The sequence below is a fragment of the Hevea brasiliensis genome, chromosome 17 (assembly GCF_030052815.1).
Source record: "Hevea brasiliensis isolate MT/VB/25A 57/8 chromosome 17, ASM3005281v1, whole genome shotgun sequence".
Classification (NCBI taxonomy): domain Eukaryota; kingdom Viridiplantae; phylum Streptophyta; class Magnoliopsida; order Malpighiales; family Euphorbiaceae; genus Hevea; species Hevea brasiliensis.
In genome coordinates, this window is record NC_079509.1 from 48,252,269 (window position 1) to 48,279,046 (window position 26,778).

The 26,778-nt window shown below is 29.9% G+C and overlaps 1 protein-coding gene across 2 annotated transcripts; it reads right to left on the minus strand.

The window, feature by feature from the left end:
• Positions 1 to 21,603: 21,603 nt before the first annotated feature.
• On the minus strand, positions 21,604 to 24,064 carry LOC110635394 (NAC domain-containing protein 35). Of its 2 annotated transcripts, none has more exons than XM_021784702.2 (3): positions 23,712 to 24,064; positions 23,192 to 23,472; positions 21,604 to 22,625 (listed from the first exon to the last, which is right to left on the minus strand). In XM_021784702.2, the coding sequence occupies exons 1-3, from the start codon at positions 23,950 to 23,952 to the stop codon at positions 21,933 to 21,935; spliced, it is 1,215 nt and encodes a 404-aa protein (XP_021640394.2). In that variant the 5' UTR covers positions 23,953 to 24,064; the 3' UTR covers positions 21,604 to 21,932. The 2 variants fall into 2 exon arrangements, with proteins under 2 accessions (XP_021640394.2, XP_021640395.2); XM_021784703.2 differs by having other exon boundaries at positions 23,204 to 23,472; positions 23,712 to 24,060.
• Positions 24,065 to 26,778: the final 2,714 nt, after the last annotated feature.

Here is a 26,778-nt window from a genome sequence, read left to right on the forward strand (position 1 = left end):
AATCAAAATCCACAAAATATCTTAAATATTACATCCCAACTCCAGAATCTAATGAAAACTACTGACTATCCATAATATTTACAAGATATTCTGAGTTAATATGGAAATAAAACCTTAATCTAAGCTAAGAACTAAGAAACCCAACACAAGAAATGTAGGAAATATGTAATAAAGGAAAGAAAACTCCAAATCTGTCTAGAAATGGACGTTTTTGCTCTCTTTTTTTACTCTTCAACTGCTGCTCCTTTTCTTTTCTTTTCTTCCCTTCCTTTTTAAAATGGGATAAGGGCCTATTTATATCTTTTTCTCTGACAAGGAGCCCTAAAATGGTGTGTTTGAGGTGTGTTTTAATGAAGGAATCTTCTGCCAACTCATTATGAGGACTTTATGGAGCTGCATAAGTGGACTGCATAAGTTATGCAGTCCCTTATGCGATTTCACCGGGTTCTGGCTCTGCGCGGTCAAGACGAGCAGGGTGCAAACTGCATAAGTTATGCAGTTTTCCGTGAGGTCGCATAAGCAAGGCACGAATCTGCATAAGTTATGCGGCAACTTATGCAGATTTCGTCAGTTTGGGACATTATTTCTTCTCCTTGTGCAGAACTACACAACTTATGCGGCAAGTTATGCGCTATTTGGCCAATGCATACTTCAACTTTGAAACTTGTTTTTGACATCTTTGGCTGTAGAAATCACTCCTCAATGGCAAAATTTCTTTTTAGTCCCTCAAAAATACCATTTTACCTACAAAACAAAGTAAAATTACAAATTAATCCAAAAATTGGCAATTATGAAAAACTATCTAAATAACTAATGAAATTAGCTAAAAGTGACTAATAATCAAATAAAATGGCTATGAAATTAAACCTAAATAACTATTCAAAATGCATGTATCATTTACTAGTCACCTCTACAGTTATATTTTGGTAAGACCGATGTATAGACTAGTATTTTGGTTCATTATGTTTAGTCATGATGTAATCACTAGTTTATGATGTATTTCATTTTGGACTTGAAATTAAACTTGAGATTGAAATGAAAACTTGTAATTTATTTTCTATGAATTTTCATATGAATTCAATAGATGATACTTCATTTGAGATCTCATAAATAGTTGTGAATGATATGATAAAAGAGAATATGATATGGAAATGTGTGAGATGACTATGAATATATTAACAGGTGATTCGTGGAACCCGCCATATGCTAAGAAAAAGAGGAGCCTTTGTCTAGGTCTCTACAGAAATAAGTTATATAAAAAAAAAAATTTTTTTCCACATATGGAATACCTGTTTTTAAATGATATTAAAAGTTGACAATAGATATGATAAAACAAGATAGGGTGCTCCGGTACCAAATGTGCCACTTCTTGCTCGGCTATACAGTAGATGGGTAAGGGGCGTCATACTAACGGATAGTGAAATTGTAGATGTATAACTTTATGAAATATGTTACTTTTTGCTAATATCATTTGCCATTTTATCGTATTACAGACATTTCAAAAGCAATATTTAATTTACTTGTAACTTTTATTTGTTATACTATTATTCAATTTGTGATATTATAATAATATTGATGTCTATTATGTTTTAATTTAACTTTATAAATTGCTTGTGAAAAGGAGATGTGCATAATAAATGTGCAGGCTAGGTTGACATTGTTATTTATTTATTTATTTATTTTTTATAGTTTTGATGTTGAAATTTTGGGAAAGTCCAATTTTTAGAAGAGATTCTTTAAGATTTTTGGTAGAAATAGAATAATTTTTATTGTAAATTAACTTTTCTTATCAACGTATATTTAATTTAAAGATATGGTTAGGAGTAAGGGTGAGCATTCAGTTCAAAGTGAACCGAACCGAACTGAATCAAATCATGAAAACTGAAATACATATTTTAGAAATCGAACCGAATCGAAATGGATGAAAAATCAAACTGAACCGAATCGCTCTATTTCTGTTCGGTTCGGTTCAGTTCAAACCGATTGGTTTTGATTTTTGATTAATTTTTTAATTTAGACTTGATTTTCAAGTTATTTAATCTGATTTTGACCTTAGTTTGAACCTAATAACCATTAATCAATAAAATTGCACAATATATATATATATATATATATATATATATATATATATATATATATATATATATATATAATTACATATAATTCATATAATTACATATAATTCATAAATTCTCCATAAAAATAAATCAATTCAAAAATAAAAAACCTATTCAGGTCGGTTCGATTTAACTGATTTTTTTCTCTTCAAAACCGAACCAAATTGAAATAACCAAAATTTTTATAATATAAAATCGAATCAAATCGAATTATATTAAAAACTAAACCAAATTACTGAATTAAGACAGTTTGATTCGATTTGAACCGAATAATAATCACCCCTAGTTAGGAGCAAACATAAAGCATGTGCTTCTCGTGATGTTAACATGGAAACACCTATGCCATTTGAAGGAGGCAAGCCTTTGAAACCTCAGTCATACTAGTTGGTGGAATTCGACGCGCCAGTAGCCAGCTAGGAGGCTGCACTAGAGACATTACAGGTGTAACGCCCTCACCATAGGTAGTTCGTACATTTTACTATTCCAATGACTAATGTCTATTTTGACAGTCAAAATACCTGGAACTGCACCTAAACTATAATGAGTAGGCATAAATTGAACAAATAAATGTAAAGAAAATATAGAAAAAATTTAGAGAATTTATAAATTGGTACAAAAATAATAAAAATAACTCGATATGCACCACGAAGGGTATTTTGGTCATTTCATCCCCAGAGGTAAATTTTGACCTAAATGTCAAATTAAAAAATTTAGAGAATAAAATAATTAAATAAATTAAAATTTATGAAATAAATTAGAAAAGAAAGGCAAAGAAAATAAAAGCTTATGGAAAAATTTAAAAGTTTAAAGTACAAAAATAAGAATATAAATAAGCACATAAGACAAACTCCCACCCACTCCATCTTTTTCCCCACTCCCTCTTCTCTCTCATGGCCGGCACATCTCCTCCCTGTTCCCTCCATTGATGTCAAGCTTTCAAGCTTGACTTGCCAAGCTTCCACACACCAAACCCCATAGTCCCCTTCATTAAAAATACTCCCCACACCCTAAGGAAGCTATAGATACCCATAAAGAGGAGAAAAATTGAAGTTAGGGAAGCTCAAGTAAGGTTAGTGCACTAATCTCTCTTCTTCTCTTTATTAAACATGAAAAGCATATTTAGTCAAGTATAAATATTATAAAAATAAAAAGAAAATATTAAGGAAAGAACCCTTAAATTTTTGGTAGCCATGGAACTTGAGGTTTGTTGCTTTTAAGTGATAAAAAAATAGTTCCATGAGAATGTGTGATGAGTTGAAATGGTTGGAAGTTTGATTGTGTAGTGTTTGTGTAAATTTGAAACTTTAAAAACTAGAATTTGTGTAAATGCTTGAGAAATTTGTGTAAAATGCTTGAAATTGACCTATTGAGTTGAGATTGTTGCTTATAGAAGTGTATTGCATGCAAATTGAAGTAAGAAAGTTGGAGAAATTGAGATATTAGGAGTGTTTGATTTTCTGTAGGTTGGGACTTAATGAGTCCAGTCCCTTCATTGAACCATAACTAAAAATGTGTGACTCCAATTAGTATGAGGCCAATTGGAGGTGAAATTAGACTCAAAATAGCCCATTTTTTATGCAGACACCATGCCCAAATTCTGTCAAAATCATGACCAATTCTTTGCCCAAACCCAGATGACCAAACACTGAAATCCAGAAAATGACCAAATGAATAGTACGTGTTCATTTGGTCATAACTCTCTCTATACTGGTCCAAATAACCTAAAATTTACATCAATGGAAAGCTTAGACATAGGGCTACATTTTTCATGAAGACCACTTGAACCAGTTTTGCCTTTAATGAAGTCAAATTGTTAGCACAAGTTGGGTCACTAAAACTGCCAATCCAGAAATTGACCAAACCACTGTTCCTTTGGTATGCTTGACTAGTTTTGGCAAAAATGCCATAACTTGGCCTCCAAAGTTGCAAATTGAGTGAAACTAGTGTCAAAAGTTTTATAAGACATAGTGCAACAATTTTTATGTTTTGACCAAGCTCCAAAACCCATTGTATCCTAGGGAAAATATTAGCCAAAGTTAGGAATTGAAATCTGGAAAATGTTAAGTTGAACCCAGAATGCCATTTGATACCCGTGTGTTCATTTGGCCAAAACTCCCACTAGAAAATTCCATTTTAAATGCACCAATATGATCTGGAAACATAATACTTAGGGCTACAATATTGATTTAGACACCTTTGCCAAATTTTAAGTGTAAAGATCATAAAAAGAGGGTCAAACATACTGCCCTGAAGTTTGACTATTGTCTTTATAGGATTAAGAGTCCAAGTGAATACATTGACCATAACTCACTATACCAAGCTTGAAAAATTATGAAATTGTTCCTAGGAGTCCCTAAGACATAGAGGAACATATCTTGTGAAGGAACCTAAGTGTAAAAATGACCATAAAATGATCAAATGACTGGTCAAAATTTATTGACCAGGAATTGTAAATTCTGGACAGCTTAGAGGCCAAGGGATCAGTTATGGTATTTTGACCATAACTTGAGTTCTATAACCCTGAATTGAGTGATTCAAAAACTAAAATTCAAGTTTAAACATAGAGGAGCAATTGTTATGAAGGAAGTGTGACCAAATAGACATCCTAACCTAGCCAAATTCCTAGATAAAAATAATACTTCAAAATGAACCTAAAGAAAGGCTCATGGGAAAAATGCTAAACATGGTAATTAAAATACTCATAAGGCTAGTTAGATATTAAAAATGATATGAATATGTAAATTGGGACTAATGTCCTATTAATATAAAATTGATGGTACCACTGAACAGTATTAGAAAATAGTGACAGTAAATAGTACTAAAATAATTAAAAATGTTTAATTGCTCATAGTATACCTAGACTTATTTATTTGGTTTGGATAAATTGGTATACCAATTAGGGACCACAGATAGTAGTACTGCCTACCGAGAAAATCATGAACTGACAATATATGTCTGGTATGATTGTTCTACATGCTATATGCCTACTTACTGGCCATTGTGCCTACCTTATTTCTGGCTTTACAAGCCTGACAGCTGGCCTCGTGCCTGAAAGATGTATACAGGGTAGACATATTGCTGTCTAACCCATATACTCCCATGTATCCAACTCTTATAGTCTGTTATAGGTTTCTTGGGCATTGATAATGATTAATTAATACTGAATATACAATAAGCAAACAGAAAAGATCTCAATAATTTTTATTATTTTCAAAGTGCAATAAAAATGTAAAAGACCCAGAAATTATGAATTGCAATTATTATTTCAATTGTTAAATTATTGTTATTATAAAGTAAGTACCACTAAGCGTTATGTTTAGAGCGTTGGTTTTCCATCGGTAGGTATTGGAGATCAGTCCCAGCAGCTACAGCAGCTGTAGCAGCAGCAGTAGTAGTACTCATACAGAGACCGATCAGATCTGTCAGTGTTTACTCGTCACCTCTACAGTTGTATTTCTTTTTGGTAGGGCCCATGTATGTCTAGATTTTGTACTTTTTGTTCATTGTACATAAACACATGATGTATTCCATTTTGAGATTATAATGTAAACTTGAAATTTATTATCTATGAATTTCTATATGAATGCAATAGATGATATTTCTTTTGGAGATCTCATAAATAATTGTGAATGAAATGATAAAGGAAAATATGATATGGAAATGTATAAAATGAATATGAACATATTAACAGGTGATTAGTGGAACCCGTCAGATGTTAATAAAACAAAGGAGGCTCTGTCCGGGTCTCCACAGAAATAAGTTATAAAAAAAAAAAATTCTTCACATGGATTACTACTTTTAAATGATATTAAAAGTTTACAATAGATATGATAAAATAAGATAGGGTGCTCCGGCACCGAATGTGGCACTTCTTGCTCAGCTATACAGTAGACGGGTAAAGGGCGTCACAACAGGAGTGTATCGTTGTTAACTCACAAGATTCTCATCCATCCTCAAAACCAAAGATTGGTTCTTTAGGGCGTAGGCAGCTAGAACTTTGTGATGGAAAGTGCATTAAACAATTATATTTTAATTACTTTATCAAGGACGTGCAATAAAAATATACCCTTTACTAAAAGTATTTTCTTCTATGTGTTTAGGTTATTGAATGGTTCTAGGTGTGCTTGCATGATCACAAATACCTTTAAGCAGTATGTTAATACTGAGAGTGTCAACTGGAAGGCTGTCTCACAAGAGACAAAAGATTTTTACTAGGAAAATTTTAAGGTAACATCATTTTTCATTTTCTTATGTTTTTTCATATTTCGATATACATTAAACTATTACAAATATGTATTCTTTTATTGCAAAAAAAATACTTTTGGGATTCCTCCATTAAAGCTAGGGTAAAGGCAGCATGGAGATTACAGGCATCTAAAGCCTACAAGAAAAAGATGACAAATTCGAAAAGTTCCAGGAAAAAGAAATCATACATTTCTGAAGAAGCTTGGGAAAATTTTTAATAATACTGAAATATGCTCGAGGTCATTCAGTAATCGAAGCTATATTCTAGAAATCATTGTGGTGCTGCAAATGCTCCTAGACCATTTATCCACATAGGTAGATTCATAACATATGCCGAGCGATATGATAAGTTGGTAAGTATTGGTTTCTGATAAGGGAAAATGTCAAAATATAGGAGAAACTCTATCTTTGTTTTTTTTTTTTTAATAAATTTCATTAACATATATACATTAACATATATATATATATATATATATATATATATATATATATATATATATATATATATAAAATAACTATTTATCTTTTGTTTGGGGGAAAGAATTGGGTTGAAAGTCAACTATGACTAAATTGTTTGTCCACACTCACAACTGGAAGCATGACAAATATATTTTTATGGATCAAAAATCCAGGGAGATACATGCATGGTACACTTTTATTTATTTCACCTTAATTATTTTTTATTGTATTATATGATGAATGAATTATAATTGATTTTCTTTCTCTTTTTCTTTTTTTTTTTTTATTGCATATAGGAGGCTATAGTGGTTAAGTGGGAGGAGCTAACACAAAAAGAACTCAATGACATGGATGAGAACTTATTTGAACGTTGTCAGAGGTAGCAAGAAGAGATAAAAGGTGTATGGCTGTGGATTGAATCATCAACCTTTTACCCTTCAGTTGGAGCATCTTCAAGTAGGGTGTCTATGGCAAACTTTATTTAGAATGCTGCTTTACAACAATGACTACAAGAGTTGAAGAAACAACTTGAGGATGACAGGCAGACTATGACACATCATATGGATCAATTGAAGTTGCGCATGGAGAAGAATATGGAATGCATGAGAAGCTCTATAATGAAGGAGGTGATGAGATTATTACTTAGAGGCCTACCAATGCCTCCACCTCCACCACCTCCTCCTACATCTCCACCTCCATAAAATTGAGGGTTTTGAATTTTATATTTAACTTATTAGACTTTAGTAAGTTTTATTTTACTGATATGGATTGTACTAGGCCTATGCATGGTTCCCGGGGCATCTGAATCGAACTGAAGAACTAAACTAAACCAAACAAGAACTGAAAAAGAACCGTTAATAGAGGAACCAAACCAAAGTTGTTTTATTATTTTGGTTCTTCATCAAGAACTGAATCGGACTGGACCAAAATCGAATCAAACCAAAGAACTGATTTTATATATATGTATTTTCTTTTATATATTTTAGATATATTACATAGTTTCAATAAAATTATATATATATATATATATATATATATATATATATATATATATATATATTATTCAATTAAGATTGTTATATAAATAATTTAATTTGTTATTAATTATAAGTGTATATATGTAACCTAATATTAACTTTTATTACTTTTAATTATAAATACATTAAATCACTTTATAGTCATTAATTATCTTATTAAATCACCTTTTAATTATGTAGTATACTTTCTTGTTAAAAATCATATAATTGAAAAATATGTATAAGATAGTAGAATATATTTATTAAGATATATCTTGTGAAGTGACTTAATTTATGTATGTGTTGTTTCATAAGATTGAATTATAACCCACTCAAAATGTTAGTGGTGCAATCTGAATAAAATATTTTATGAGGTCTGTGGTGATAGTAGAGAGCATGATCCAAAGTCAGTGTTAATAATTGAATTCACTAAGTTTAAGATTACATTAGTTATCTTATTTTTAATTTAAAAAAGTTTTAATTATAATCTACAAAATTTTTATAAACATCTAATATATTAAAATTAAATTTATTTTTAATACTTAGTATTGTGAATCAAAATTAAATTAGTAAAGTTATACATTGTCCAACAAAATTAACTTTAAAGAATTATTTTAAAGCCAAAAATTGCATATTTTGTACTCTTAGCTTAGGTTATACTAATCCTAACTCATATCATACTCATTGATTTGCTGTTATTTTAAGATTTGGATGAAAATATTATTATTATGTATAAGATTGAACACTTATTACTATACCAAAAGTTTAAACTTTTAGCAGAGGCGCAATTCTAACCTCTTATAGTGTAGTAGCCCAAGCACCATGGGTCGAAGGATCTGGATAGAATATTGACTCATTGAGTTATTCCTACTTAGTGCCAACAATCCACCCTCAACACCTGCTAGGGATGTGAACCCATGACCACAACTCTGATACCAATTATAGAATTGAGTGCTTATCACCATGCTAAAAGTTTAAACTTTTACAAAAAGGACAACTTTAACCCTTTATAGCATAACAACCCAAGCACCATAGGCTGAAGGAATCTGAGTAGGATGTTGGCTCACTGAGCTATCTCTACTCAGTGCCAACATTATAGATGTTTGGTATTATTTTATATGTTTATGTGAGAATTGTTAATTTAATTTTAGTATTTTTCTTGAGTAAGTTATTATGTTTTTGTTACTTTATTGATATTTTATTTTGATATTGGTATTGCTATTTTAATATTAGTACTATTATTTTTATTGATATTTTGATGTTAAAAATATATAATTATTTTTATTCTTCTAAAAGGAATACAATAATACTATAATTTTAAGTATAGAAACACAGAACTGAACCGAATTGAAACCGGAAGTAGAATCAAAAGCACTTAGAACTGAACCAGAATCAAAACCAAAATTTGCTTCCTCTTTTGGTTCCAAAGAATAGAAGAATTGAAGTTCGATTCTAATTCTTATTCTTACAAGGAATTGAACCAGAATTGGAACCGTACAGCCCTAGATTTTATATTTAATTTGTTATATATAGTGATTATTTTATTGTTGGATTGATTATTATTATTATTATTATTATTATTATTATTATTATTATTATTATTATTATTTGCTATGTATTATTAGTATTTTTTTTATTAGTTTTTAACTTTCAAATTAATTATAAAATATTTTAAAATTTGAAAAATAATAAAAATTATAAAAAAAATTGGCCATTAAAAGTAGTAGGTAATTAATTAAAAAAAAAACATGCTGACCAAAATATTTAGCTAGTGCAAAATTTTTTTTTCTAGGTGAATAAATTTTAAATAATTTAAAATATTATCAATTAAGTGCCTGTTTAGTATTAAGGTTGGAAGGCTAAAACTGCTTTTCAAGAAGAAAGTACAATTTTAGATGCTGTAAAAAAATATTTGGAAAAAACTATATATATCTATATAATTTTAATGTTCTTATGACTAAAACTTATCAAGTTTAATTGTAAATTATTTTTTAACACTTTCTAAATAACATATTTAAAAAAAGCTTTTTCTCAACAACAGTTCTAATAGCAATGCCAAACAAGTCTTAAAGAGTTTATCCAGGTAAAGTTTACTAAAATTAAAATATAATTCATATTTTACCAATTAAACCAATTATCATAGGTAATTACCAATTATTTTTCAGTCGATAAATAGTATCTAAGTCCTCTCATTCCTCATGATTTGGGGACAAAAATACCGACCAAACTTTTAGTCAGTGATTACTGACTAAATTTCAGCCAGTTAATAGTAGTTAAGGTCCTTTCTAGCCATGGTTTAGTGACAAAATTATCAAATAAAATTTGCAAATTACTGACTAAATTTCAGTCGATAAATAGTAATTAAGTTCCTTCCTAGCCTAAGGTTTCACAGCAAACTATCGACTATATTTTTAGCAAGTAATTATCAATTAAAATAAATTTAGTCAATAATTAATATCGACGACTCAAACACTGGTCAACTCAAAGTTAGTCGGTAATGAAAATTACTAACTAAATATCCTTATATTTAATCGATAATTTTACTAATTGTTTTTTAAATTTCTTGCAGTGATTATATTACTTGTAATTACAAAATTATATTCGTAGCTATAAAATTATATTAGTTGCTATTAAGAGATTGCCACGTAGCATAACAACTAACTAAAAAAATTATATCAACTACTATTAAAAAATTCATTTATTAAAACTTGAATTCAAATTCATTGCTCACTCCTCTTGAATACTTGATATAGGGATTATTAAAATCATCCTTCGTTTAACTTATTAGAATTTAAATTATTTTGACTTTTATAATTTTTATAATTATTTTTTGAATATTAACATAATATTTAAGATAATGTTTTGAGCATACTTATTATTATATTTTCTATCATGAACATTTTTTTTTTAAAATCATATACTACATATTTTAATTTGATTTATATTGCAAAGATTTATTACAATCTTATGAAAGAACATTCATAAGAAAATGATTAATAATCTTTTAAGAAATAAAAATATAATTTCATTTCAATAGACATACAATTATTTTAAATTTTAATACAAATTTAAATTGCATTTAATATTTAATTAAGAATTTAATCATTAAAAAATTTGACAGGACACTTTTGAAAATATAAAATAAAAATATTAAATTATATCATCAAAATAAAATAATTAATAATTTGCGCAATGTGTGGACAGAACAACTAGTTACAAAACATTTTTTATGTGTTTGTAAATAAACATATTTGAAAAAAATTTAATTAATGATTGTTATTTTTTTCATAATAATAAATTTATTTATGAATTATATTTTTATTGAATTATTTAAATTTTGTGTTACTCTATTTTATGAGTTATTTTTATACAAGAGAAATATAAGGTTTCAACTTATTTAAAATTTATAAATTTAACTTAACACTAAAAAAAAAAAAAAAAATTAAGGATTAGGAACAAATTTTTCAACTCATATATTTTTTGTGTTACTAATAGTAATAGATTTTGTGATCAATTTGTGATTTTGTTATAATTTTGGGATAAAATTATATGGAGCAACACTCAAGATTCCATTATTAGTAGCAATGAAAATTTTATTCATTACTAAAATTTGTTGATAATTGGCATTATAAAAATATTTGAAAAAAAAATTAACAACATATGTAAAAATCAATTGCCATTAGTAATAGATTTCTAAATTTGTTGCTAATTCTGCAACAAACTAATAAAATCCATTGCTAACAGGATTTGTTAATCCTTTACTATTTTCATAAAATTAAAAAAATTTTTTACAAAATTATGTCAAGTGATCATTAAAATTATTTTATCAAATAAATTAACAATGAATTGTGATCTGTTACTACTTTTGTAACCATAAAAAATCTACATAAAAAATTAGCTATGGATTTTAAAATTCGTTACTAATCCATTGATAATTTTAGGAGGGAAAATCTCGCAATTAAAAATTCAAAAGTGTATCTAATTATACTTAGTAATGGATTCTGAATCCATTGCTCGTCTGTTACTACTTTTTGGAGGAAAAATTAAATTTTTGTGTTTAAATTTAGTAATGGATTTGCAATCCGTTGCTAATTCATATATTTATATTTTTAAACACTACATTTTTGTTTCTTATATCATTCATTCACTCATTTTCTTTTCTCCTATTCTAATCTTTATCCTCTTTTCTTTCATTTCTAATTTTGTAATTTTTTTTTTCTTTTTCTTCACTTTATATTAATTTTCTATCATCAATTTTTCCTTCTATTTCCTGTTCTGCCCAAATCTATTTTTCTTCATCTTCTTTCATTTTCTTCCCATATCTCTAATTTTTTTCTTCATTTTCTTCCTTTTTCTTTTTTTCATTTTCTTCCTTTCTCTTTTTATTTTCTATCACTAATTTCTTCCCTTTTCTTCGCAATTTTTCATCATTTTCTCACTTTTCCTCCCTTTTTTTTTTTTTGTATTTCACTTTTCTTTCTTACATTCTCTATAATTTTCTTCTATCATTTCTCTCATTTTCTCACTTTTCCTATCATTTTCTTCACTTTTATTATTTACCTTTTATTTTCCATTTTTATTAATATAAATTTCTCCCAATTAATCTTTTCACCATAATTTTTTCCAAAGAATACTTTTTTACTATCATTATAATGTATTTGTAATGACTATTAGTGAAAAATTATGTATCAATTAAAATTTATTATTTATAAAGTATTTATAATAACATTAAATAACAAGCAAATTAGCAATGGAAGTCCATTGTCAAATCGGTTACAAAAAGCAACGGTTTTGTTAGTAGTATGCCCTAGAGCATATCATTTAGTATATATATTGTACATATTTTTATTAATAAAAGGCATTTACACTTTTCCGTTTATATAATATATTTATGTGTAATAGAAAAGGTCCATTGATATTTGGCTAGAAATTCTATTCTTAAGTTGTTAAGAATATGAGTGACAGTATTTCTAGTACAAAGTATCATAAATAGGTTCACAATCGAGGATACTTCATAATAAGGACATGACTTATCCAAAAAGATTGTATTCATGTTTGTTCCCAAGTTATTTATGTGAGATATAAATAAGATGAAATGGTGAGTCCCATGCCATATGACAAACATGATAGGTACTTATAAATGATAAGTAGGCCGAACCAGTGACACTTATGACAAGCACGTGGAGTTTACTCTTGTCAATGTTTTGTCATAAATCATATCAGTGCATATAATCTTTAGACCTGAGATTGTACAGTTATCTTGTATATAGGTAGTTTGAGTTTGATACTGCTTTCATACTTGTACTGTGTATGAGTATATGGGCATGTGTTGGCTCCTACTAGTTATATATGAAGGTAGGTGTTGATCAAGATGGAATATATTCCTCTAAGTAAATAGAGATAAAAATCCTATATTCATTTAATTGTTCTTGATGTTTCAAGTTCCTGGTCAGGACAGATAGATTTAATCAGAAAAGAGTTTCTGATGAGAAAATCTTTTTACTCAAGAACTGGAATTAAAAGAGAACATAATATTCATAGCAAATGGAGTTTGACATAAACCATGACTCCAGCTTGAGTTGTGATTTTGTAACAGAGAGATTCTAGTGCATGGTAAGATATGATTATAGGTTCATTTAAGGTAAACCTTATTACTAATTAGGTGGCCATGGCATGCTATGCTAGGTGTTAACCATGGTCTATGAGGTGCATAAAATGATTTAGAGAAATCATTTATGGTAAGAAAGAGTTCTGATGATATTAAGAGTTGATATCATATCTCATTGCCAATTAGTGATGAGCCTAGTAAATCACACACATACACAAGTTATCACCTAATTAAATATGACTTAATTAATTAATTAATTAAAGAGTTTAATTGATTAATTAAATAGGTTTGGTTTGCAATTAGATTGCAAAGTCCTTAGCATGACTTGAAACCAAATCTAGATTATTGGATGCATAGTATAAGTTAAATTTATATTTAAAGTGTTCAAATATGAATTTAATTAATGAGAAATTAATTAATAGAGATTAATTAATTAATTAATTAATTAATATTTGATATAAATTAATTAGAAGAAGAGAAATAATTATTTTGGGTTAAGAACTCAAAATTAAGGCACAGGGGTATTTTGGTCATTTCGCAGTGTGACACGTGGTACCATGAGATGGTGACACATGACATTACACATAAGCTTGCCAAATGTCTTTTAATCATGTAAGATGATTAAAATTAAGATTAAATATAGGTTTGACACTTGGCACAATGTGATTGGGTCACTTAAACCTAGAGCTAATCAAAGGGTGACATGTGGCAAGGGTTTAATGTGTTAACCTAGCTATATAAGTGTTGTTATGAGAAAAATAAAAGATAACCAGCAGCCACACTCCTTGGTCATGCCATTTTGAAGCTCTCCCACTCTTCCTCTTCATCTCTCATCAATTCAAAGAGATTAGCCATCAATCTCTTGAATTAAAAATACTAGAAATTGTTTCTAGTGTCCTGTTTACATCTCTAATCTCTTAAAAGGCAGAACTTGAATTTCTAATTAATAGAAAAAGCTTTAGAAGCTATTCAAGGGCTGCCATAGGTGTTCTTGGTGTGGACAAGCTAGAGGGACAACATTTGGTGTCCTGAAGACGAATCTCAAAGGCGCAAATACACTGCAGTGCATTAAGAGGTTAGTGTAATCGTTCTTGATTTAATCTAGAGTTCTAAAATTAATCTAATTAATTTTTAAAATCTTAAATGGCAAATACAGATCCAAAACATATTAAAAGAGTTTTAATATGTTGTTTATCATTGAAATCAAATAGATAAAAATAAATCTTGCATGATGCATGTGACCCTAGGTGAAAATTTTTTGAATTCAATGGTATAAACTTATGTTTTTCACGCTTCTGTTCCTTCAGGTTTATCATTGCTAATAGCAACGGAATTTTTTGTCAATTTTTTTAAAATTAATTAAATTAGCAATGAAAATCATTGTTAGCAATAGAAATTTTTGTTGTTAATTCATGGCTAATATATAGGAATGGAAATTACAATTCATTGCTAAGTGAATTAGCAATGAGATTCACAACAATGGAGAGGTGACTAGTAAACACTGGCGATCTGATCAGTCTCTGTGTGAGCACTAATACTGCTGCTGCTGCGGCTGCTAGGACTGATCTCTAGTACCTACGCGATGGAAAACCAATGGGCTAAGCATAACGCTTAGTGGTACTTAATTTATAATAACAATAATTTAACAATTGAAATAATATCTGCAAATCATAATTTCTGGGTCTTTTACATTTTTATTGCTCTTTGGAAGCAATTAACATTATCGGGATCTTTTATAATTACTTATTATATTTTAAGTCTTAATTAATTTTTATCAGTGCCCAAGAAACCGATAATAAATTATAAAAGCTGGATGCACAAGTGTATACTAGTTAGACAACCATATGTTTATCCAGTATATGTCTGTCAGGCACGAGGCCAGCTGTCGGGCATGAGACCCACTGTCAAGCTTGTAAAGCCATAAATAAAGTAGGCACAATGGCCAGTAAGTAGGCATATAGCCTATAGAACAATCATACCAGACATATATTATCAGTTCATGATTTTCTCGGTAGGCAGTACTGCTATCTGTAGTCCCTAATTGATATACCAATTTATCCAAACTAAATAAATAAGTTTAGGTATACTATGGGTAATTAAACATTTTAATTATTTTAGCACTATTCACTGTTACTGTTTTTTGATACTGTTCATTGGTACCATTAATTTCATATTAATAGGACATTAGTCCCAATTTACATATTCATATCATTTTCAATATTTAATTATCCCTATGAGTATTTTAATTATCATATATAGTATTTTTCCCATGAACCTTTCTTTAGGTTCATGTTGATGTGTTATCTTTATCTAGGAATTTGACTAGGTTAGGATGTCTATTTAGTCACACTTTCTTCATAACAATTGCTCCTCTATGTTTAAAATTGAAATTCAGTTTTTGAATCACTAAATTTGGGGTTATAGAACTCAAGTTATGGTCAAAATACCATAACTGGTCCCTTTGCCTCTAAGCCGTCCAGAATTTACAATTCCAGGTCAATAAATTTTGACCAGTCATTTGATCATTTTATGGTAATTTTTAGACTTAGGTTCCTTCACAAGATATGTTCCTCTATGTCTTAGGGACTCCCAGGTACAATTTCATAATTTTTCAAGCTTAGTATAGTGAGTTATAGTCAGTGTATTAACCTGGACTCTCAGTCTTATAAGGGCAATGACCAACTTCAGGGCAGTATGTTTGACTCTCTTTTTAGGGTCTTTACACTTAGAATTTGATAAATGTGTCTAAATCAATGTTGTAGCCCTAAGTATCATGTTTCCAGATCATATTGGCACATCTCAAATGGAATTTCCTAGTGGAAGTTATGGCCAAATGAACACACGGACATCAAATGTCATTCTGGGTTCAACTTAACATTTTTCAGATTTCAATTCCTAACTTTGGCTAATATTTTCCCTAGGATGCAATGGTTTCTAGAGCTTGGTCAAAACATAAAAATTGTTGTGCTATGTCTTATAAAACTTTTGGCACTAGTTTCACTCAATTTGTAGCTTTGGAGACCAAGTTATGGCATTTTTTCCAAAACTGGTCAAGCATATCAAAGGAACAGTATTTTGGACAATTTCTGGGTTGGCAGTTTTAGTGACTCAAATTGTGCTAACAATTTGATTTGGTTAAAAGCAAAACTGAGTCAAGTGGTCATCATGAAAAGTGTAGCTCTATGTCTAAGCTTTTCATTGATGTAATTTTAGGTCATTTGGACTAGTATAGAGAGAGTTATGACCAAATGAACACGTACTGTTCATTTGGTCATTTTCTGGGTTGCCAGTTTTAGTGACTCAATTTGTGCTAATAATTTGATTTGGTTAAAGGCAAAACTGGGTTAAGTGGTCTTCATGAAAAGTGTAGCCCTATGTCTAAGTTTTCTATTGACTAACTTTTAGGTCATTTGGACTGGTATAGAGATAGATATGACCAAATGAACACGTACTGTTCATTTGGTCATTTTCTGGGTTTCAATGTTTAGTCATCCAGGTTTGGGCATAGAATTGGTCATGATTTTGGCAAAATTTGGGCATGGTGTATCCATGAAAAATGGGCTATTTTGAGTCTATTTTCACCTCTAATTGGCCTCATACTAATTGGAGTCACACATTTTCAGTTATGGGTCAATAAACCCACTGGACTCATTGAGTCCAAACCTGTAGAAAATTGAACACTCCCAATATCTCAATTCCTTCAACTTCCTTACTTCAATTTTTATGCAATACACTTCTATAAGCAACAATTTCAACTCAATAGGTCAATTTCAACATTTACACCAACTCCTCAAGCATTTACACAAACCCTAGTTTTCAAAGTTTTAAATTTTCACAAACACTACACAATCAAACACCCAAACATTTCAACTCATCACACATTCTCATGGAACCATTTTTCATCACTTAAAAGCAATAAACTTCAAGTTCCATGGCTACCAAAAATTCAATGGTTCTTTCCTCTGGATTTTCTTTTTGTTTTAATGATATTTATGCTTGGCTAAACATGCTTTTCATGTTTAATAAAGAGAAGAAGAGGGATTAGTGCACTAACCTTATTTGAGCTTCCCAAACCTCAACTTTTTTGCTTCTTATGGGTATCTATGGCTTCCTTATGGAGTGGGGAGTATTTTTTATGAAGGGTGCTAAAGGTTTTGATGGGTAGAAGCTTAGAAAATCAAGCTTGAAAAGCTTGAATATCAATGAAGGAAATGGGGGACAAGGGTGCTAGAGGAAGAGAGAGAGAAAGAGTGGAGAAGAAGATGGAGTTGGTGGCTTTTGTCTTCTAATGGGTGTATATATATATATATATATATATATATATATATATTCTATTGTGTACTTTAAATTTTAAAATTTCCATAAGCTTTTTTTTTTTCTTTTTTTTTCTTTTCTTTTCTTTTCTCTTCTCATTTTCCAAATTCAAATTCATAAATTTAATTTATGTTAATTATTTTATTTTCTAATTTTAATTTGACATTTAGGTTAAAATTTACTTCTATGGGTAAAATGACCAAAATGCCCCTCATGGTGCTCATCAGGTTATTTTTATTATTTTATACCAATTAATAAATTCTCTAAATTTTATTTTATTTTCTCAAAATTTTTTCTACATTTTTTTAATATTTATTTCATTAATTTATGCCTCCTTACTATAGTTTAAGTGTAGTTCCAGATACCCTGATTGTCCAAATAGACATTAGTCGTCAGAACAGTAAAATGTACGGACTACCTTTGGTGAGGGCGTTACAGGTTCTACTAAGTGCAATAGGTGTAATTTAGTTGATTTCTTCACAAAAGTGTTTCAAGTTCAAGTTTTTTTTTTTAAATTTTTTTTTTATTTTTATTCAATACATGTTAATAAAACTATTGGATAGAGTAGGTTAGAATAGGGAATGGATACCCCCTATATAATGTAATCCAAGGCTTATTGAACTTGTTGAGAAAAAAAAATGTAACATTAAATATGCTTCCAATGAAAAAAAGAAAAAAAAATCAAACTTTCTAATATAGTGAATCTATTAAACATCTCATCGAAATATAACTTTTCCATATATTTTCATAAAATTAATAGAAAAATAATTTGAGGTTGAATTGGAGTTTAACATTATAAGATTTATCATCTTTTTTCAGCTTAAAAATATAATATTACTTTTAACATTTTATTCTACTTGTGAAAAACGCATACATATACTATGAAGCATTTACTACTATGAAAGATCTTTATAAATATAAAATGTATTAAACATATATTTTATCTTTAAAAACATCAAATATAAATTAAGATGTCAATTTTTATAAATAAAAGATATATTAAAAAAAAGCAACTTGAACAATAAATAATGTTGGTCACATTGTAGCAATGGACCTCTCTCTGTGTCTAAAGCATGCATATTCTTAAGGGTGGCAAATTGTTCCGACTAGATTGAAATCAATAGTTTTTTCTATTAAAGTTAATTTAGAGGGATTAAAACTAAAATCACATGATTTCTTTAATTTCAGTTTTATTTTTTTATTTTTGATAAGCAACATTTTATTAATAAATTGAATTCGGGAAAAATTTAATGTGGATGTCGCTAGCTAACGTAAGCCGATAGGCTTACCTGTTACACCCAACTTAAGTAACAATATGCTAAGTGAAAAACCTGAAAAGAAAGGTAAAAAATACACTAACAAGACAACACCAAAGTTGTGTTACAAAAGACAGGAACAAAAACCTAGGATACACGACCAAACAAATGTTCGAAGAACAAAAGCCAAAGGTCTTGGCGGCCACAAAACCATGCCAAAAGCTGCAGCAAGCTGCAGCAAAATTTGCAGAAAAGTCACACAGAAAAACTACCGAAGCCCGAATCTATAGCCAAAGAGGAGACCTACGCAAGAACAATACAAAATTTGCACAAGAGCAGAACATAGACGCAACAAAAACACAGCCAACAATATGAGAACACTCCAAACACTGTCCATATTTAATTGAATTGAGACATCACAAAATAGCCACAAAGTCTGCCGATCTATCCACATCTTGCTTTGCAAGTGCATCTGTCACAGAATTCGACTTACATGGAGAACGAACAAACAGGACTCTAGACGACTTCTGAACTGAACCCAAAATGCGATTGATAATTGAGTTGAATTTCCAAGAAGCTGAATTAGGATTGGAGACCCAAGATACTCCTACAATTGAATCTGATTTAATGATGGCTTCACCATAATTAGTTATGCAAACTGAAAAAAGGATGCGCAACTCAAGTATCTTAGCAATAGCTAATAATTCTACCTGGTTAGGCTCTATCAAACTCACAGAACACGAAAAAAACATAGAAAATGGCCTTCTTTATTCCTTAAAATCTCCCCAATACCACTCATCCCTGGATTACCTCTAGAAGACCCGTCGACATTCCATTTCAATGAAGAACCTGGGGGCGGAGACCAATTAATTGCAAAATTTGTGTTTTCTTCTATTTGACCAGCACCTAATCGTATCAGAAGTAACCAATAGGTTTGAACCAGAAAATGAAAATTTTGAATTAATTACTTTCGTCCATACTGACAATCGATGAAAAATTAGAGAGCACAAATCCGCAATCGAGTTTTCATTATTGTTGAATACTCAGTCATTTCTCTTTAACCATAATGACCACACAATGGCATAAAAGAGATTGGTCCAAAACACCTTTTGAAATTTTCCCCAACACAAGAAATTCCATTGCTCAAAATAGTCTGACATATCCACTTCATTTAATCAAATTTAACAATTGAAATTTATTTTTTAATTTTTTTAAAAATAAAAAAATAATTTTAAATTAAACTCAATTAGACTATTTCAATCTAATTTATAGTCAATTTTAATCAAAATAATTTTAATTGATTTTAATTTGAATTAGTCTGGTTTGATTCTAAACCAACTGTTTTCCTTTTTTTTTTTTAAAGAAAAGCATTATAATAAAATAATAATTATCGAACGAAATTCAAAATATCATTGTTTTGGTACATATGTGAAGATTATAAGACAAGAAAAATTGGGTTCATAATTTGATGAATTCCATATGTATTTTGTTTCTTTTATCCATTATTGACTGGGTCTAACCATGATATTTTTATTACTTGAGGCACAACTATGTGAAACTCATATATTTAATAAGTGAGTTTTATCATATATCTTGTATCTTGAGTTCATATTAGACCAGGTCTAGACAAGAAAAATTCTATCTAGGAAGGGAAATTCTTGCCTAGACCCGACCCACCATAAACCCAAGAGATAAAAATGTAGGACCCATACTTTAGTGCTTTGTAGTGTTACATCTCTCCCACATGCATCTCACCCACTACAGTAACTATTCAACTATGCCACATTATGGAAATGATGGATCAACGATGGATCCATCACTGAAACCTATTGGTGACGAGATTTAGTAATGATCATAATTCGTCGCTAATTCGTAGCTAATTTAAAAAATTGACTTAATTGGTTGTTGAAACTCTCATAGCTAAAGTATCAGCGACGGATTAATGAAGTATTGATGGATCCATCAATCATTAATAATTTTTGGGATGAGATTTTGATCCATCTCTAAATTCATCTTTGATACTTATGTTTTCTTCCAGTGATATTTATACAAGCAAAATTACAATTAATTTTTTATCCACAATGAAAAAAATGTGAAAGTAGGTTGTTTTGATATGGCTAAAATTAACATATTCCTCATAGGTGTGTGCATGTGACCCTCCAAAATTGTCTAAAAGAAACCAAAAGCAAAGACAAGTTTTCTTTCAGGGAGGGGGGGGGGGGGGGGGGGGGGGGGTTGTTAATCCCTTCTTACAATTGAAGAACCAAAATCAAAGTCAGACAATATATATATATATATATATATATATATTCTTCATTTTGGGTTGTGCAATATGTAGTCCAACCTTATTCTCTCTAATATATACATTCCAAGATGTAATATGTTCCTTTGTCTCTATATAGTCTCTGGGTATATCAATCATAGCATCATCATTTTCTGAATTTGTACTGAATACCTTGAGTGAAAGAGTCCTTCCTACCGTGCACTTAAATCTCCATTTTAGGCCAAGATATGTACATTTCTGAGCTCATCAATGATGAAGATTACCTTACAGGAAACTCAAATAGACTACACTTGATACGAACCCATTACAATAATCATAAGACATGATTAATAAGCCCTATACCAAGTGAGAAATTCCCATTATTTTGAATCCTCAAACTTTATAGGCTAAAACAAAATTCTCTACCGTGAATCAAAACAACCCTACAAATTAAATCCAAAACCCTAACAGAGAACAGATCATACATTAATCAATATCAGTCAACCCAAAAGCTAAAGACATTAATTAGAGTTGATAATTAAAAGGAGCCTACACACACACATATATATATATGGATTAATTATGACCATCATCAGCAACATAAAGTATAATTAATTAATCTTCTAGCAGATATAAGTATGTGCAGTTCATTGATTACTTGAATGGATTGTTAATGTTGTACTCTCTATTTGCTTCTGGCATTGGGTTCCACTCCCACAATCTATCCGAAAAGGCAGTAGGCAGTGAGTTTGGTAGTACGTTGAGAGCTAGTGGCTGTGATTGCTGTGCCATGATAGAGAATTGTGAAGGTTGCTGTTGATGATGAGTGTAATATTGTTGTTGTTGTTGCTGCTGCTGCTGGTGGCTAATGCAAGCCTGCTGATAATTTACTAGTCTATGGAGATCATCAACCGGGTTGGACGAAACCGAAGATGAGCCGCCTGTCAAGAGGTTGGTGTTGGTGTTATTGGGGACTACAGAGCAAGCTTGTCTAGACTGGTTTAGAAAAATTTCTTCTTCTTGAATTGAAGTTGGTAATCCAAGTGAGGTGCTAATTGTAGGCACTGGATGGTATGCATTAGTAGTACTTTTGGAGAGTCCTAAAGCAGTAGTGACATCTGAGCTGCTACTTCCATCTGTTTCACTCATCTTCTCCATCTCTATTTGCTGCGATTGTCCTCCTCCTCCATAAGCTTGAAATATTTCCATGGAAAGTTGATGAGGATGTTTCTTATGATCAGATTGGGCTCCTCTAGATGACGAAGCTCTTGAAGGAAGGGAACGGGGGAGAGACTGGTGATCTTCCACTCCAGCTCTTTTATAAACGCGGCAAAGTGATATCTCAACCTGGAAAGAAAGAAACAAGGAATGATAGAAAGAAATTGTCTCTTGGCATACACGAGAAGAAAAAATTAAGTAGAAATAAGGGGACTGAAATGAAAACTGAATCCACACTTAGCAGTAGTTATGAGGAGTATTCAATACAGATATAGCTAGAGGCTTTTATGGGGTCACTGAATTTAAAGTTGATGCATGCTGTGCTATAAATTTTCTGTGAAGAAAAAAACATTTAATAATAATAAAAATCCAATTAAATAACAACAAGATTTGAAACTCTTAACTGTCAGCAGTATTCTTCCTGCCAATTTCTTATCCTTTTAGTACTTATTTCAGATTGTGCATCTGCAACTTGTGAAAGAGCTAAAGAATAACCTTTCCCAAGACGCTATATATAAAAATAGAACCTAATACATCTCTAACAATTACGGTTAGTGGAAAGATTGAAATTTAAGTTGGAACCCATATTTTATGATATGGGAAAGGAAGCAAAGATCATATAATTCATCCAAAAAAAGAAAAAAAAAAGTCCCCTCTGAAGAAAAGCTTCATTTCTGTGGAAATTATTTACTTACAGAGTTTTTTACCTTCTGATATCTTTCAGTTTCGTGCTGTGGCAAGCGATATTCATTCATGATCCAGCTTGTTCTGATACCTTTAGGAGCTTTACCAGAGTAGAAAACTAGGGTTTTCTTTAACCCAATTGACCTGGAGTTCTCAGTTCTGATCATCCGGTCAGCTCCAGTTGCCTTCCAGTAGCCTGAAGTAGTTACACGATTGGGTCGATCGCCGTTTCGATACTTCCTATCTCTAGGCACATAGAAGAACCATTCTTTCTCTCCAATTGCTGCCAAAGCTGATACAGTAGCAAACTATATGAATTATATATATCCAGTCGAGTAGAATCGAACCGAAACAGACAACACTTTTACATCATATACTTATCCAAGAAAGAAGAATAGGAGATAAATTTAGAAGAAGAAGATGAAAATCCCAGATGGGTCTAATCTATATGGTGGCTAGCTAGTGGACAAAGAAAGGAAGCAGAGAAAGAAGGCAAAAGGGTGCCCTAAAAGGAGAGGGAAAAAGGTTTACCAGGGAGTTCCCAAGGGTCATAGCGATAAAGATCCAAGAAAGTAATGAGCTCTACATTGAAACGCTTGCCCTCAACCTTACGGCGAAGGTAGAACTCAACGAGCTCTTCTTCAGTAGGGTGGAAACGAAAGCCAGGCATAACCATATCGTGTTCATGGTTGTCTTTGGTGGTGGTGGTGGCCGCGGCGGTAACAGTGGTGGTATTGTTATCGTTCGTGATGAGGCTCATGGTTGCTGCCATGCCATAAACTAAGTAATCAAGGCCATAATCTCCATCTTGGCTTTGGTCTTCCCACTTTATAGTTGGGGGCAGAGACTTAATTTCTCATAGAATTGTACGAATTGAGTGGTGAAAGTGGCACCCAACTTAATATATGGTTTAGAACAAAATATAAACTTTTGTCTGTATGCTCTCAAGTCTCAACTCATACACTTGTTAATAATAAAAAAAAAAATTTATTAAAAATTATAAAACTCAATTTTTCTATAATTTAGATGTCCATCACTCTATATTATAAATAATAATAATAATAATCTCTCAATATATATTGGGGAAAAAGAAAACATGGAGAAGAAAATGGTAAAAAAAGAAAGATCTACACGGCTTTGAGGCCCTACATTTAAAGGGGATGCCTATAAGGCGTTTAGGGTGGGAAAACGACCTTCGGGGAAAAAAAAAACAAAAAGGTGGGAAAACGACATCTCAAAAAGGAGGACAGAGTGGCTACAGCCCTATACGGTGGTTTTGGATGGTTCTACCATATACTTTTTTAAAAGGCCTAATTTAAAAAAATACAAATGTTTTCTGGCAATAATAATTTAATTTAATTATTTTAATTTTAAGAATTTAAATTTATTTTTTTAATTTTTATATAATTTTATAAAAATTCAAAATTAATTTAGAGAAGTATGTTCTTAATGATGTATATAGCACACCATCTTAAAATTAACGGTTGATTTTTTTAATTTACTTAATTTACGAAAACATTAAAAATTCACTAAATTAAAATTTTATAGTGCTCAAAAAATTAAAAAATCATGCAAGATACTCTCAAGAAATTCTAAATTATTTTTATGTTAGGAATTGAGATTATCTATATAGGTACATATATATTGTATTTTAGATTAAATTAGTTTTGTTTATTTACATTTATTTATTCTTATCCTTTATCTATAGTATTTCTTAAATAAATTAGTGTGCATACCTCATATATTACCAGAACACAATATACAAAAAAATTTTCTTCTCTCTAGTGTTTTCAATATGGCATCAGAACTTACTATGAATAATCCTCAAATATTGTTATATCTAGTACTTTTCCTTCGTCCTTCTACTTATCACACCTTTGCTATTAATTAAAGAGTACATCTAATATAAGCTCGAGCTAATATGAAAACAAACTTAATATCGTTATATTAGATATTTATATTAAGATATATGCAGAACTAATTAAAGTGTATGTATAGAGTATACAAATCTATATGTAAAAATTTAATCTAATAATTGATAGATTCATCCTCATATAATGTTTTAAAACATTTCCCACAAATACTTCTACTTCACTAGAAATTGCTCCTAATCTAGCATATAAGTTTGGTTTCAATTCTTTCTTGGTCTATCTTACCTTTTCAAAAGAATTTTTTCCCTATGTTATTAGCTTAACCTCCTTTTACGAGGTGTGGAATAGATAAGCATTTGGTTTTATATCTTAGACCAAACAAGCATTTGTTTTGCATCCCTACTAGACAAGTATTTAGTTTTGTACTATAATTCAGACCAAACAAGCATTTGATTATGTATCTTAAAACACAAAAGTATTTGGTTTTGCTTTATAAAACAGAAAATTATTTAGTTATATATTCCAACAATATCAAGATTCATTATGGTATATATATATATATATATATATATATATATATATATATATATATATATATATATATATATATTAATTCAATAGAGGCATAATAGATTAAACAGTGAGGATAATTCTCCTCTTTTCTTCTCATAAGAGGTAGAAGGGGAGATTCGAACTCGAGAACTTCGCACTCTCTACACCTTAAAGGTATAGAAAGACTAACCAAGCTACCCTGATTGGCATATTAGAGATATATTTACCAAGTCATTATGAAAATTTGAATATTTAAAAGATAAGTTTTATTTTCTACTCTAATATTCTTAGTAGGCATATCATTTCATGTTAGTAAGAATACACTTTGTCTAAATCAATTTCAAACTTTGGATAAAATTATATCAAAATTAAAGAAATTAGACATAAATTAACAAAATTGAAATTACTAAAGTGCTTGCAAATTGTATGAATTTTAATAATTAAGAAATTTTAAAAGTTTATTTCAATATATTTGGCATTTTTTTGTAATATTGTTTTCATATATCTACCAATAAAATGAAAAGAGGGAAAAAAATTTATTCATTTATTTATTTGTCTATTTTTCACACAATACTAACAATTTCATATGCATTTTAATTAATAATCCAGCAATTAATTTAATATTACTAAAATCATCTTTAAAATTTTAAGATATTAATTTAAATCTCATTTAAAACTATTTAAAAAATCTATTTACTAATTAAACTGACAAAATAAATTTAATTATATATACATAATTCATCTACAAAATATGTCAATTTTTTATAAATAAAAATTGCCAAATTAATGTCCATATTTCTCAATAACTCCAACAAACAGGTCATGCAGAGAAGTTTTTATTTGGAAAAATCGATGTACATACAAAAGTTTTATTATAATTATTGATCACGATGAGACTTATATAGGATCCACCATAATCAACAGTTATAATAAAATTTCATTGTATAATTTTTCCATGCAGAGACATTGCATATGTTGACTTTCAGTTTATATAACGTGCAAAAAACAGAAACAATGAGTTATTTTTTTTTTTTTTTTAATTTTCCACACCCTAAAGGAGTTAATAAATGTGCTATGAGACTGTTAATGTTAGCATGATTAGCAGTTCATTTGAAAAGGTGGATTGATCAATTGTGATCAGGTCGAGTAATTAGGCCTTTGGGAGATGGTGTGGC